Source organism: Poecilia mexicana, unplaced genomic scaffold (assembly GCF_051168715.1).
Source record: "Poecilia mexicana isolate PSO_F unplaced genomic scaffold, ASM5116871v1 scaffold_5, whole genome shotgun sequence".
Lineage (NCBI taxonomy): Eukaryota > Metazoa > Chordata > Actinopteri > Cyprinodontiformes > Poeciliidae > Poecilia > Poecilia mexicana.
In genome coordinates, this window is record NW_028263374.1 from 33,456,549 (window position 1) to 33,472,988 (window position 16,440).

Sequence of the window (16,440 nt, forward strand, 5' to 3'; positions counted from 1 at the left end):
GGATCTCAGCTCTGCTCAATGTCCAGTTCAAAGATTCAAGCAGGACAGGAGATAGCTCCTTCCTGAACATCTTGTACCATTCATTTGGAAACCCATCGCTACCTGAGCACTTATTACTTTTCAAATGTCCAATAACTGCATCTAATTCTTCCTGTGTGATGGGGGCAGTTAAGAGTTTTATTTTGAATTAGACCTACTGAAGGTAGATCCAAAGCTGCCAAATAATTATCAATAGCACTTATGTTAACTGATCTTGGGGCAGAATATAGTGTTTTAAAATAATTTTCAAAGGTCTTATGTATTTTATCCATGTCATAGGTTAAATTACCATCAGAGGATTCTCTCATTTTGGTAATCGAATGCTTCAAATGGTGTTTACGAAGTTGTCTGGCTAAGATCCGGGTAGCTTTTGGGCCTGATTCATAGAATGTTTGTTTGCAGAATCTTAATTTTTCCTCAAGTATCATATCGTTTATTTTGTTTTTAGTTTTTGTTATTTGTTCTGCAAATTCTCCATTGTTAGTCATTTGCTGTTTTAGTTCTAAGTTCCTCAATGGTTTTTCCAGTTCATCGTATTTTAACCTTTTTATTTTTTTAAGGCAAGCAGTTCTAGAAATTAGTCTCCCTCTCATTACTGCCTTGACCGTGTCCCAGACTAAGGTGGGATTTACCTGCCCATTATTATTGTCTTTTACACATTCCGTTATTTCTTTTCTAATCTCCTTCGTTGTGGATTTATTACTAAGAATACCTATATTTAAGTGCCATAATGTTGTTTTAGGCCTACTAGTCAGACAGATGGACAAATAGATAACATTGTGATCTGAAATATCAGATGTTCCAATTAAGCATTCCTTCACTTTAGATCTCTCAATGGTGTTCATCAGAAACAGGTCAATCCTGGCGTGGACTTTGTGGGTAGAAGAGTAATGAGTAAATTCTCTTTCTTTAATATGGAGGCCCCTCCAGACATCAAACAGGCCCATCTCCCTGATCAGGATATTTAGGTCTTTTGACCTACTAGTTTTTTGTTTCTTATGGCTTGTTGTGTCTAGAGCATAATTAGGGATTGTGTTCCAGTCTCCAGCACAAATAAGAACTCCTTCGCTAAGTGAGATAATGGTGTCAAAGAACGTTTTGAAGAAAGTCCTGTCTCTCTGGCGGTACATATACATTAACTATCGTGACCACAACATTATCAATTCTCCCCTTTATAATTACAAATCTGCCCTCTATCTCCCTTCTCAGATATCAATTCAAAGTTCAGTGAATTAGAAATCAGGGTGATTACCCCCCTCTTTCTACTGTTTCTACAGGAGCTATAAAACGTGTTTAAGTAACAAAGTGACTTAAATTTGTCATGTTCTTGTTTAGACATATGTGTCTCTTGTAAAAGAGCAATTTGTATCCCATCTTTCTTCAATTTAGCTAAGACCCTTTTTCTTTTTACTGGACTATTCAAACCGTTTACATTCAAGGAAGCAATTTTTTAATTATATGACAGTAATGTACATAAATACCTTGACTGATTTGGCCCCTGAATCCAAAACACGAACAGTAACAAACTGACTTCCAAGGTGAGGAGAAGCTCCTTCTTCTCGCTCATGACCCCGTTGGCAAGTTGAGGGTTAAACCTCTCAAACTGAGAGGGCCCAAAAAGGACAGTAGAAGCGCCTTTAGGAAAAAACACGTCCATCCTATTAGTCCAACGTAGAAAAAAATAAAAAGTGTCCTCTCCCACGAAGTAGTAAATCAGAGCCTAGTCAAAAATAATGCTGCATTATGTCATGTTATTCTGCCTATTTTCACTCGATAATGCTCCGCTGGAAATCCTGTAGTTTGTTCTTGGCTCTCGGCGCCACCGCAGCGCCGCTGTTATCCACCGGCTGCCAGCCCAGCAGCTCCCGAAGCCTCCACTCCGCTCTGGAAACACCGTCAGCTGTCGCCGGTTCCTCCGCCTGGATTCCGTGTCTCTTCAGGTCGTTGTAGGCTTCCCGAGCGCTGGAATATGTGCGAGTTCCTGATCCAGTGGATCCTTATGTTGGTAAACGGTGTTTGAAAGCGGATGCCTTTCACTTTGATAATAGCGTTATATTCTCTGCGCTTCTTCACTATCTCAGGTGCATAATCGTGGTCGAAGTGAATAATTGAAGAGCCCACCTGGATCTTGCCTTTTTTCCACACTTCTCTTAAGATCTTTTCCTTTGTGGAAAATTCCAGAAAGTTGACAATAATAGCCCTCGGTTGGGGTTTACTTGTCAGAGTGCGATGTGCGCGCTGTATTTTCAAGTCCAGGTCCTCCGGTAATTGTAGCTGGCTTCTCAAAAGCGCTTCGATATACTGTGTAGTGGAGTTCCCCTCCTGACCTTCTGGCACCCCAAATACATGGATGCTGTTTCTTCTGGAACGGGACTCTAAATCAAGCACTTTAATAAGCTGTTTTCCTCTGTTGTTCGATGCAGAAGCACAGCGCCTCCGTTGCCTCCTTTGCCCAGGTCTCCACTTGATGAACGCGGGCCTCCGCCTCATCAACCCGCTCTGCCAGGCCCTGTACTTCAGTGGCGATATTGTCCAGCTTACCGTTGATCTCATGTCCCAGATGGTCAATATTTTGTTGTAGCTTTGCATTATCTCCCTTTAAGGCAGACTTCAAATCGTCGATAGCCTTAAGAATTCCTTCCGAGTCCATGTTCTTTCCAGTGCTCTCAGCGTCCGAGCTAGCTACGTTGTCGTTAGCTTGTTTCAGGCACGTGTTAGCCTTAGCTACCAGGGCACTTTTATCCTGAGCTTTAGGCATTTTTGTCGATTTTTTATGGCTCGACATGTTTCCCCTCCCGTTCATAAATTATTTTATCGAAACCGTGAGCGGATTAACGAGTTTTGAACGGAATATTTTGAAGTTAAGGTGGGAGAGAGGCTCTAACGCACCAGTCTACTCCATTTGCTTCCGGAAGTCCAAATAATCAATATTCTGTCCTAAAATGCGGTTAGATGTGCCCCTTTTCTTTTTGAGCACCTGCCCCTTTAGTGGTCTCTGCCCAGCTCTGCTCCTGTCATTTATTGGTTGTTTCTAGTTTGCACTGGGAGAAAGCAGAAAAGCTCTGCTTTCACAGATTCTAATAATATACTGCCATGTTTTAGTGAGAGCGTCAACAAATATACCAAAAAAATTATAAAAGTTACCTACTTAACTTGTCTAAGTGCCAAAGCTCAAGGGTCACAAAAATCCCTGAACTTTGCTAATATTGAAGATTAGACTGGTTGTCAGGGAACAAAAATCAGAGATTAAGCATGAAGCACTCAAACAAACTCAACTGATGCTTCTTTGAAAAAACTTCAAACAAATGAAGCTGTCTCAACGGAGGTTGGAATTTGCCCTGAAGTCATTCGTGTTTTTGCAGTTACCCTTAAATGCCATGAGGAAGAAAAGTTGCAGGAATTTCTGAACTTTCACAGCTTAGCATTCTACTGATATAGTTGCAGAGTTACTTTTTGAGAACGACAGGGCTAGGCAAAATGGGAAATTAAATTATTATTTTTTGCTTGGTGTATCCAAATTTCTATTACAGATTGAGAAACAACATGGTGCAGCACCTCTGAACATAAACCAATCTTCATCTGTCAAAAAAAACAAAAAAAACACGGCTAATCCAACACTTTTCTAAGAAATATCAATCCACACTCAAGTTAATCTAGTTAAAAGAAACAGGTTTCATGTAACTATACCAAGAACTGAACTTTGGTCAATTAAAACTTTATCTTGTTGCATCTGAACAATTCTGAATAAATTAGTGCTAAATGAGTGTTGACTAGATATCAGTGCAGTTGGTATGTTCTCATAAACAAAGCCAGATAATAAATTTCACACTTTTGTTACATTGCAGCTTACGGGAACAGTTGGACCTCTGGAGCTTGACAGACCAGTTATGAAAAGAGACTCTGTCGCTGCTCCGTCTGATAAGCACAAAGACTGCTTATCAATACTTGATATTCCAACATTTCACTCCATGGATCCCTAACCTTGTTTTCATCACTTTGAGATGTAGTAAAATTGTGCAATTATGTACACAGTAGTGAATGCAGTAGTGAATGGGTTTTTCCTAATCTCTACTACAAATGGTTTTTATGTAAATAAAAATTACAATTTCCAATTTTTCTATGAATTCTTTCAATAATTAACAGAATGTGCCGGTGTCAAAAAAGGTCACATTTTCAGTTTGCAAAAACAGGTGTTATCTCACAATTATACAAAACACATGTACTGGCATGTGATGGGAATTAATAGAAACTCCTCCCTTGTCTCAGTGGCATCCTCTAAAAACTGTTCTGTATATAAAGCCTCTCTGGGAAGGATCTTCACAAAAACTGTTACAAGCTCTTCCCCTGTTAGCAACTTGAGGTTTAAAAAAATAAAATGGGAAAAGTTCATGAGGGGAACAGCAATGCCGAAGACAAGAAAACCGAGTTTAGTTTAGTGCGGGTCAAAAGTACATGGAAGAGCAAAGAGGGGAAGAAGATCAATAAGGACGCAGTTGACTCTGTCTCGGCCGCAAAAATGTAAGTATACCTGTTTGTGTGTGTTTCATACACATAATTGAAGCTAAGATGTTTTTACTGCTTTGTTTTTGTTTGTTTTTTCTATGTTGTGTTTGTGCAAATATCTGCTTCCTTGGGTCAAGAACTACTTTACCCTTTGTTAAATAATTCTCTTTGCTAAGTTACTTAATTTCAAAAATGCTATTGCATAAGTGATTTATTGTATGGTGTTCATAAAACTCTGTTAAATAAGTATTCACACATTAGAAATATTTGAGACTTTGCCAAGCACTTTTGCAACATCTGCTGGATGTGGAATCTTTCAAAAACTAAAGTCTGTTTTATGCAAAATACAGGTAAAATAATAAAAAAAAAAAAAAAAAAAAGGTAATACAGTAAGGGGCATGATTCATATAAAATTAGAGGGGAAGTTTAGTTTATTTGTATGATTGACAATTGCACTTTGATTGGACAAAACAGGTGATAGGAGTTATTTGCTTGTAACATAATCTGTTGAGGACGTTAAATACATCAAAATTGTAAATAAAATTGTAAACAGGAGGCCACTCACAAACACTGGCTTATGCATCATGAGGAAGATAGTGTTTTATTGGATATTTCGATTACTATTTATTTAAATCTCTTTATTTTAGAAGTAATTGTTGGTTTCCTCAGAATGATTTAAAAATACAAAACAAAGATGTATCTGGATAAAATGTCATGTCAAAAAAAGGTATTTCTGGAAACTTCCACGATACCACAGCAGAAAGTATGGATGTTGGTTTTATGGGTATCTTTGGTGGGGAAAAAACATTAATCATATATGATTCAATTAGCAAATGATTGTTGTGTTTTGTATCAAAAAATATGTTTATTCAAGCAATTCAAGTCATTAAATGACCATTCAAAATAAGTTGAATGTAGTGTTTGAGTTAACTAGATCTTTTCCTGCACAGCAGAACTACTTTTCTGATACATATTTGTCACCAAATTTTTTATTTGAGTTTCCTTTTTGGCAAACTTCTTACATAAGGCACAGTTTTCATACTCTACTCTACATACTAAATCCTCAGCTCTTGCATGGTGCTATTATGCAGATTGTTTTTGGAATAATCTAGCAACAAATCACATCAATTAGTCAAAACAGAATTAAAGGTGGTATTCTTTCAGGGAAATATAAAAACTAACAAGTTGGGCTGTCGTCTTGGATTTAAAGGTGTGCCAGAAACTAGTTCAACCTGTCACCATGCTCCTGTCTCAGAGAACATGATGAGATAATTTGACAGTGCTGTCTAGGACTCAGTTCGCTGGGTGTGGGTGTGTCCAGGATCATTTCACATAATTATGATGTGAATTTATGAGTTTATATGCTTTAGTGCTGAATAAATACAGAGCAAATTCAAATGTGTTAGATTTCCAGTGTTGGTATTGTATGTTAAAAATACAGTGTTAAGTCAACACTTGTTTAGCCTAATTCAACAACATGAGTGTTAGTTTCCCTAAAGAGTTGGTGTTATTCCAGTGTTCAATAAAAGCAATTCTGTCTGGTATTGATTTCTAAATGAACACTAATACCAATTCAGTCTAGTGTTGATTAGAAATGTTGATTAGAAATCAACACCAGACAGCTCCTCCCACAATTGCAACATATTTGTGACGTCAGGTGTTTGCAGAGGCAGCAGCATGTCGTCTTGTCTGGAGCTTATTATAAAAAGGTAAGTTCCATGTTAAAATTATCATGTTTTTGACTATTTTTTTATGAATGCATTAATTTTCCATTTGCGCAAGAGTATCGATTCATAGTTCGCTTAACGTACTTAATTTGTTTGGATATTACGGTACATATGACTGTTTATCATTTTTGTTAGAAGCTAAAGCTAGCCAAGCAGGTGTAGCATGAGGTGTCGGATGGTTAACCAAACATTAAAACTGTCAGAAAAATCTGAAGGCCATTTGAGTTAACATTATTTAGCTGTGGGGTCGTTTTCTTCAAGTGTTTGGCTGTTGACTGCAAAACGGGGGAGTGGCTGTGCTGAACTGGTGGCTTGATCTAAGCCACAGGTGTCAAACTCCAGTCCTGGAGGGCCACTGTCCTGCAACATTTAGATGTGCCGCTGCTGGACCACACCTGAATAGAATAATTAGGTCATTAGCAGGACTCTGGAGAACATGTCTACACAATGAGGAGGCAATTAAGCCATTTGACTCCAATGTGTTGTACCCGTGGCACATCTAAAAACTGCCAAAATGTTTTTTCTTCATTAGTACATCATGTTGGTGACTGAAACCACGTTTCTTCTGACAGGTTGGCACGACTTTTATTGCTGTTCAAAATGTTTCTGTACGCTGACTAATTTCTGAAATACCTAATGATAATGTAACACTTAATGTCTGAGCTGTGTTCATGGTAATTATTTCTGACTTTGTTATGCTTTATCTTGTAGGTGGTGAAATGCTCTCCAGGCTAAAGGTGGCCAGAGTATTTTAAATGAACATGATGGTTCATGACACATGACACACCCAGATGGGTCTGATCAGTTTTGCTCACACTTATTTTTAAAATATTTATTTATTATCCTAACGTGTCTGCTATTTTTCTTGTTTTCCTTCCAGGCTGGGAAAAACAGGCTTTCTTCTGTTGGTTCACTTGCTTCTTCCTACGTCCAAAGGCCACAAGAAAAATGCCAAAACAGCTCATGTCAAACTGTGGACCATGTTGTCAGATATGTGCAGGTATGTGGTTATTGTAATGATCCTGCTTCTTTGTAGAAGCACTTTCTCATTAGCTACGTTTGCTATTGAATGTAGCTGTATATATTATTAATATTCTTTTATTATTTGTTGTCTTAGCATTTTGTCAAAGATGGGAGCCAGTGTTGAAGCCTTTCTCTTTGTTGTGGAACCAGGACAGCCCTTCCTCCTACATGTTGGTGAAAATAAGAGCAGCACCAAAGGCACTTCACCTTCAGTGCAAAGTACCATTAATGTGTGACCTTTGTTGTATATTGCTGTCAGTGTTTTTGTTTTGAAATAAAAGTAGATTATGTACAGTAACTTATGTTGGTAGTTTGTAGATTCAAGTGGCATCTAATGTCTTTTAAAATGAATTTGGGGATTATTGACTGCCAGTGGTATTTTCTGGGGAAAAAAAGGTTTTATTGGCTCTAGTGCCCTTTATGTAATAGTGAATAAACAGAAAAGTGGGTAATGAGAGAAGGGGAAGACGTTCAGTAAAAGCCGGGAAGCGAACCTGCAACAGCCACATTGAGAACTAGGGCCTCCATATGTGGGTTGGGCTTAACCCCTGCGCTACCCCAGGACACCCTGCCAGTAGTATTTGAAAACTCAGATTTCTATGTTTAACAATATTCTGGGTTAAATTGACACATTCATATTAACTTTTGACAGTACTCATTAGTGTTGGGTAAATCAACACTGATATGTGTTAAATTTCAACTACTGAGTGTTGATTCAACTCTTTCAAAAATAATAATTTCAAAAGTGTCATTTTAACACAATCGAGAGTGGACAAATATATACCCTTTCAAAGTGTTTAATTCAGCTCTCTAGGAGTTGAATTAACACTTCCAAATTTGCTGTGTAGTGATGGACTCTGACCTGAACCTTCAGAGCCACATAAAGACAGTTACAAAGTTGGCCTTCTATTGCCTGAAGAACATTTCTGGGATTAGAGGACTAATGTCTCTGCAAGATCGGGAGAAACTCCTCTATGCATTTATCTTTAGTCACATTGATTATTGCAACAATGTATTCACAGGTCTGCCTAAAATATCAGGCAGCTGATTAAAAAATGCTGCTGCTTGTGTTATGACTAAACCCAGGAAGACAAAAGTGGCAAACTCATGGAATATATATATAAAAAAAAATTGCGCATGACTCATATTTCTCAGTGCTCCATAGGGCAAGTGGGAAGAGATTTATTTTAGCACATTTGCGAAGACAATACATGTTCGATAAAAACAACATATCTACAAAAAATCCAAAATTTCCCAACCCTATTTCATCTCTATTGGTGTGTATTTAAAGTTTTCCTTAATTTTTGCAGTTATCTTGGCACAATTTATAATGGTCTCAGGACTTATTCCATATTCTGATCAGCTTACATCTGTTCCATCTCGGTTAGGTTGATTAACAACTTTTTCAAGTTGTTCCTTATTTTTCTATACAGAAATTCCCTTCTGACCCCTTTTTGGCTTCAGCAAACCTTCCTTATGCACCCAAACTTTCTTTCATTGTCAAAGTGACCCGAGACTTTGACAATGTTGTACAGTTTTCCTGTCTAAAACTGTACAACGTAACTGTCTTCCAACATAATTCCACGTATTCCACTTTCAAGTAGAATTCTAACTAATTTAGCAGCTATTTTAATTGTATTATACCAAGTTCCACATGCATTACTTCTGAATATGAAATGAATATATAAACATTTCTACATGTATGTGAAACCGGATCCTTTCTGTGTTGTGCTGGTTTTATTGATTGATCAGGCCGTGACACAGTTTGTCTTTAAAAGGATGATTCTCGGCTTATTCTGATGAGAAAAAAATAAAGAAAACAATCGTGTTAAAGGCTGCCTGCTCCAACTCCGACACAAAACAAAAGTACATAGCAAAAATTAACTTAAATCTACAAATAAACTGATGGATTTATTTATGGATTTATAAATAATCTATAAATAAATAGATTATTTATTTATAGCTGTGTGCTGTTTATTTAGATGAAACATAAACAGCACACACATCTGTTTATGTGTGTGCTGTCTTTTCTGTTAGGTCTTGTTAGTGTTTAGCTTGTCTTGCTTTTTTTTTTTTTCTTTATGAATCGGTGTCTAAAGAGGAAGTTGGTTCATTAATTATGATAATTAATGAAGGGTGTAAGGGGCGTAAACAATTTAAAGACAATACCACTGAAGAAGAAATAAAAAGGAGGGGCTTCTGATCTTAAACACCTGTCAGTCTTACCTGACTGACAGTTGTTTCAGTCAGGTAAGAAACAATACAAATACCCCCCCAAAAAAGACATTTTGTGTTATTATAACAAAAGAGAAATACAACCAGGTTACATATGTGTAAGTCCACTTAAGGTGTGTACAATATAAAATTGTGAAAATAAGTATTATCATAATTAAACTTTAACAGGGTGTTTAATCAATCCATTTGAATTATCATATCAATAAATCATTTTTCTCCCACGGCTTGCCATGGCCACTTGTATAGGATCGAAAAACCCTGACAAGATTAATCTATCATACTGACTAGATAATTTTAGGAGAATGAAAAGTCAAAATAGGCAAGTTTGTGTCAATATGGCAAGTCGTAGTTAAAAACCATCAAAAATTTAAACTTGTAAACATTTTTATTTCACAGCTTTTCTATGATTTTAGAGAATTTAATGTCTCACTATTTCTGTTCAGAGTTGCATGAGAAACTCTTCTGTCACTGCAAAATAAAGAAAGTTATGAACTATTTTTCTGTTAATTTAGAGATGATTATTTTTGGATGCTCATATTACTTCAGTCACTTTAATTCTCTTGCATCTCCTTTATTTGGCCATGCTCAATTTGTTTCACTGGCTCAGCCCTGGTTAGTGCTTTTGTGTTTTCCTGTGCATTTATGGATGACTTGTGTTACATCCAAAACTGACTGACTGCAGATTGCTCATATGGTGTACATGCTCTATCATTAAGTTAGTTTTCTGAATATTTTTCCTGACTTTACGCAGTTTAATTGTCTTTGAATTCATGTTATTTTCTACTGTCACTACATGCTGGTATATCAGGAGTGAATGATGTAAGTCAGTGACTCAATGCTTGGTTTTCTTAGACATACACTTTTTAAACTACTTTGAATCTCCCTTCTGTGAAGTTTTCGATGGAGCAGTAGGGGGTGGTGGGACCAAAAAGGTGTGTTACACTTTTTTGTGTTACCTCGGCGGTAACGAGGTAAGTCTAGAAAAAGTGCAGCAGCAATGAACACAATGTGTAGTGTTTCCCATCTAATTTGCATCTCTTTATTTTGCAAAAACTTATTTTATACACACATTTTCCTGATCTCTAATTCCTATATTTCAGTATCTAATAACTGAAACATGAGTGCTTTAAATGTCCATATATTCCAGTGTCTTCAAATAAACCTATTCATAACATCCAAATCTGTAGTAACTTTTACCACAGGACTTTAATATCTATCAAACATTGAAATATATAGGAAACTGGAGTACTATGCTGACATAGTGTAAATTACAGTAGACTCAGACTGTACTCGATATTAATAATTTACTAATATGTAATGTTTTTAGGGACTTCAGCACTTAAATCTTGGTTTTACTTTCACTCTGGGAATAAACAAAATAATCGGCAAACCTTAATTTAAATAATTAACCTTAGAAAAATAACACGCTTTACAAAGTACTCTTTCAATACAATAGACAGGGCAATCCTGACCCATCTCTGGCAGCCTGCCAGACACTGAGAAGGGCAAATTAACTTAACTGTGGGATACAGAGTTGTATTCGCAAATATAAAATGTCTACACTTTCACAAGAAACCTCTGTTAAGTTGCTGTTTTGCAGCTGGATATTATTTTTTTTACTCAATAATGTATCTTGATTTAAAAAAAAATGAAATCAGTTAGCAATTCAACTTATTAAATCAGTTAGCATTTAAATCAGTTCTACTCAGTTCAGTTGAGTGAGCCAGTCCACCAACTTTGGATTTTGTGTCAACTAATATCCCCTTGTATCCTACAAATATGAACATTTACAGTTTGAGTGGTTATTATTTGAGAAAATCAGCTGAAAGGTTGGCTAATCTTAATAGCTAGCTGCTATTTTTTTGTAGTTCTCAAGATTTGGTCCTTTTTATCGATGCAGGCTAAGTTTACATCTTGAAACCTGTCTGATTATTTTTTAATAATCTTTTCTTGTGTCTTGTGCAACAGCTATGAAAGCATCACAGACAGAGGCACCTCTTGGACCGTGGTCAGCCCCATCACCTTTACTTACAAGGTCACAGAAACTCATGACTTACTGGACCCAACCAACGACACTCTCTTGTTGGGCCACATCACCGACCCACAACATTTGGAGGACATTAAAAAATCAAATAAGCCAATCAGGCGTTTTGTGGTAATTGACCAAGAAGTCTTCAAAATCTACGGCCCCAAGCTAACTGAATACCTTGAGGCTAACAATGTAGTGTACAAGATTTTGGCTCTTCCAACCACAGAGGGGAACAAATCCATGGAAACAGCTCTGAAGATTCTAGATGATGTCAATAACTTTGCTCTCGACCGTCGAACAGAGCCCATCATTGCCATTGGTGGAGGGGTTTGTCTAGACATAGTGGGCTTGGCAGCTTCACTGTACCGGAGGCGTACTCCTTACATTAGGGTCCCCACCACACTTCTGTCCTACATTGATGCCAGCGTAGGGGCAAAGACTGGGGTAAACTTCGCCAACTGCAAGAACAAACTTGGGGCTTATATTCCACCTGCAGCTGCATTGCTTGATCTATCGTTTATGCAAACTGTTCCACGAAGACACATATCCAATGGGCTAGCAGAGATGCTAAAGGTAGGATTCTTCATCTCTAACCTCGGCACCAGTTGTCTGGTATTGCTGTTGTAATAAATCTGTCAGTAGCTATGCGTCCATTACAAATATGCACAAAACTTTGTCAATATTCTGCTTATGTAACAAAAAAAAAATTTTTTTCAACTGCGATGTTTCCATTAAATAAGAAACACAATGAAAATTTCATGAATACATTTTTTCACGCAATAAGTCATTCAAAAACAAGTAGCACCATGATCCCCAACTATTTCCTGTTGCTACTACTACAGATCGCAGCTTTCTATGGATCATGGTATGAGAAAAAATGTGAGGAAAAAATGTTATGGTTTAACAATTTTAATGATTTTACACAATAATAATAATAAACAAATGTAAAACACAATATACTTTATTTGAAACAAAAAGCAGCAATTAACAGTACAACTGCAAAAAATTACTTAAAAAATTGGTGATCACTGTCATATTAATTGCATCTTTAATGGTTTTATGCTGATATGTAAACGAGCAAAATATTAATTTAGAATTTTTTTAATAAAACAATGTATTGTTTTACAATGTACAGAACAGAATACATTCTTGAACCTTTTCTTTTGTACAGAGTAACAAGCATAAGAAGTTAGCATTAGCTGGTTAATTAGTCAGGCTTTCTATCCTGGTGAATGGATGTATTTGATGGAGCAGAATTTCTCTTGTAAGCGAGAGAGAAATGTACGAGACATTTTTTCAGTCAGCTGACTGGCACTCTCCAGCAACAGGTTGGAGAAAGGCAGTTTTTCATTCAGCTGGAGAAATCTATGCATTTTCTCTTGCATCTTCTTAAAGAAATTTAAATCATCAGCATTTTAAAGGGGCTGTGAAATATAAGCACTATAAGGGAGCACCCCCCCCCCCCGTGACTCCCCCACTAAACTCCTTGAGACTAGCCAACAACAATTACTTGGTTCAATTGCACATCTGCTGAGTTCACTATATGAGCTACTTTGGAGAACAACGGTAGTAAAAACAAATGTTAACGTGTTAATAGTGGAACCATGTTGTGATGACTTTCTGAAGGAAGAGTGTCAGAAAGAGCAGAAGTTTCTTGGAGACAGATGCCCAATTTCAAGGCATTACATTTCAAAGTCACTTTTCTTTTTTAAGTTATGTTTGATATATATATATACAGCATTTTTATAACCACTCAAGGAAGCAGTCAAGAAAACACAACACTGCCACTTTAATACTCTACTCATAAAGTATGGCCTTTTTTACACTCTGTTTTAAAACCTAATTTCTTTAGTGATTTTCTCCTTCATTGCAGATGGCTTTGATGAAACATCAGGGACTCTTCGAGCTTCTTGAGGAACATGGCTGTATGCTGTTGGACACTAAATTCCAGGCTGACAACACTTTATATGGACACAATAGTGTTAAGGTTGCATCACAGGCAACCCACATAGCAATCACAACAATGCTAGAGGAGCTAGCTCCAAACCTTTGGGAAGACGACCTAAACAGACTTGTGGATTTTGGCCACCTTATTAGTCCAGCATTAGAAATGGTGAGCTGACACTTCTTTTTAATCAATACTACTACTATTACAAAATCTTAAAATTCTTGCTAGTCTCATCTTGTTTGAAGTCTGTTGCTATCCAATTGAATTATTCCCAGGTACATTACCGCTACAATGGAAATCGCTCAATTATGTTTACACGGTCTGGTCAACTGAACTGAATTCAGTGAAACCCATAGATTTCCTTTGTGTAACAAAATAATAGAAAGAGACTTGCTTCAGTTCTTTTACATTGACCAGAAAATGCCAAAAATAATTTTGCTGATTTCTTTTAAGCAGAACTGAACAGGAAAGAGCTTGATAATACTTAATACATTAGTGGTAGCGTTCCCAAACATCAGTGGTGGTCAGTGGCGGTTTCTGATATGGGCAACATGGGCAACTGCCCGGGGCGGCATCTTGTGGAGGGCAGCATGAGAACCCTGTCCCCTCCATACTGGCATCAAGTCCAGCCAAACCCCTGCCGCTCTTACAACTGGAGAATCTGAACGTCAACCATGCCCAATATTTGCACATGATAATGTGTGCTGATATGTACCTCTTCTAGTACATTGTAGTGTTGTGTTGGTAACCTGTTTTTTGTTTTTCTTTCAGTGTTGGTTAGAACAGGTTTTCTTATTCCTTTGTTCCTTTTGAGACTTATTATAAATATGTAAAATCTTGATCTCCCTGTAGAAACATTTAACTTGGAAGCACATTCTCCACACTTAATAGTCCAATTGCCTTGGTTTGATTGGGTACCACAATTCCAACTTTTATTACATTTTGAGCCAGTGCAGTTTTATGTCACACTGCACTGTGACAAACAGTCCAAACCCTTTGAGCAACCTGTTCTCCACCTTGCCTGTGGTGGCGTTGCATCAAGAACCTCTGAAGGAATCAACACAAAAACCTCTGAAGAAGACACTGAACATCATTTCCTTCCTCATAAATTGTAAACGAAAATGGAGTGGCATTTTCGTTTACAATTTCTTTTTTATGGTAAAAGACGCATTTCTCTTGGACTAGACTAGACTTGCATGTTTGTTTTGGTTATATTTACCCAGAATGCCCTGCGCTATTACCTGCTTCCTGTCTTGGGAGGAAGCAGACTTCAACTGAGTCCAGGCGTTGTAGGCGGACGTATATTTGCTTTTATTGGTCCATATTTGAGGTCAATTGCACATTCACACCTCCCCAAACGAACCGGACTTTCTAGATCAAGGGTGTCCAAAGTTGGTCCTGGAGGGCTGGCATCCTGCATGTTTTACTTCTCTCCCTAGTGGTTGTAACAATCTCTTCATCAAGTCAATGTTCTGCTTAGGCCTTCTAACGAGCCATCATTTGATGCAGGTGTGTAAAACCAGGGAGAAAACTAAAACATGCCCTACAGGACCGACTTTGGACACCCCTGTTGTAGATAAATGGACTAGAGTTTGATGAAAGCGGACTAAACATGGCTGGAATGAGTGCACCTTTACCCTAGATGTCTGTCAATCACTTGGATATATTTATACTCCCTGGAAGTAGAACCAACCTCTTCTGAGCTTATTTTTTCCTCTCTGTATTTCAGAAAGTTCTTCCATCCTTACTGCATGGTGAAGCAGTAAACATTGACATGTCTTATATGGTATACTTGTCTCATGAGTGCGGCCTATTGATGGAAGAAGAAAAGCAAAGGATCATAAGCTGCATGGTTGGTCTGGAGCTTCCTGTCTGGCACGAGGAGTTCACCATGGAGCTAATTCAGAAGTCTCTGCAGGACAGGCTGAAGCATTCTGGGGGTTTGGTCAGAATGCCACTTCCTGTTGGTTTGGGGCAAGCAGGTAACAATCAAATACTGGCACAAAATCAATGTAATTTGTAATACTTTAGATGCAATGAATCTAAAGTTTTTATTTGCTTTCTCCTACTGCAGAAATTTTTAACAACACGTCATTTGACATCCTGCAGAGAGCTTACATCAAGTGGTGTGAGGAGCTGAGTGTCTCTTCTGACAGCACCTGTGATGTTTGATTCCCACATCCAACATCGTGTCTCAGTCTAGTTTTTAAACAAATAAGTGTTTCTTGTATTAGGTACATTGTTGTAGCATGGCTCACATGCATGGGAGACATTGTCGTAGTTACAGGCTAACATGGAAATACGTCCATCGTCTTTTCATATTACAGAGAGCAACTTTATTTACACTGGAAGGAGTGGTCTGCATTATTAATGCCATAATTTGTGTTTAAGTAGTAAATAAAACTGCTCATAGGTTTGGTAAATGGATTAAAATTATTTTTTTTTCCATTTGTTTTTGTTACAATCATGTAAGTGCCAATAACGCTTGCTCATTTTCTGCTTATTTCTGATGTAAAATACACTTACCAACAATACTAATTTCTCTTTTTTTTTTTTACAAATAAAGAATGTGTGTTTATTTACTATAAATTGAATGTTTTGAAAATTGTTTTTCCTTTTAATGTACATTAACACTGTGTGACAAACTGATGAAAGTTTGTGGACAAGAGCTTAAAGGTAATGCTTAAAGACACGGTTGAGCCCAGCTGTGGAATGCCAAAACACTGAGGTGCCGCTGGACCCAGCCAAGACCTTGAATGAGTGCAGCTGCTGTGAGCATTTGGGAGATGCTGCGCTGCTGCAGGGACACTGGGTGTTGACGGGTTACCAGAGTCAAAAGGTCAAAAAAAAAAGTACTTTTCTGTGCTTTACATCATTGAGTTTGAGAAATTATATAAAAATATGGTGACGAACCAACTGGACATTGTGGTTGTGGA

At 37.4% G+C, this 16,440-nt stretch overlaps 1 protein-coding gene across 1 annotated transcript; it reads left to right on the forward strand.

Annotated features, from left to right (window-relative positions):
- The first annotated feature begins 4,322 nt into the window (after positions 1–4,322).
- eevs (2-epi-5-epi-valiolone synthase) lies at positions 4,323–16,093 on the forward strand. The gene is made up of 5 exons (XM_014978243.2): positions 4,323–4,557; positions 11,496–12,129; positions 13,430–13,669; positions 15,234–15,486; positions 15,579–16,093. Exons 1-5 carry the CDS (start codon positions 4,415–4,417, stop codon positions 15,674–15,676), a joined length of 1,368 nt encoding a protein of 455 aa, XP_014833729.1. The 5' UTR covers positions 4,323–4,414; the 3' UTR covers positions 15,677–16,093.
- The last annotated feature ends 347 nt before the right edge of the window (positions 16,094–16,440 follow it).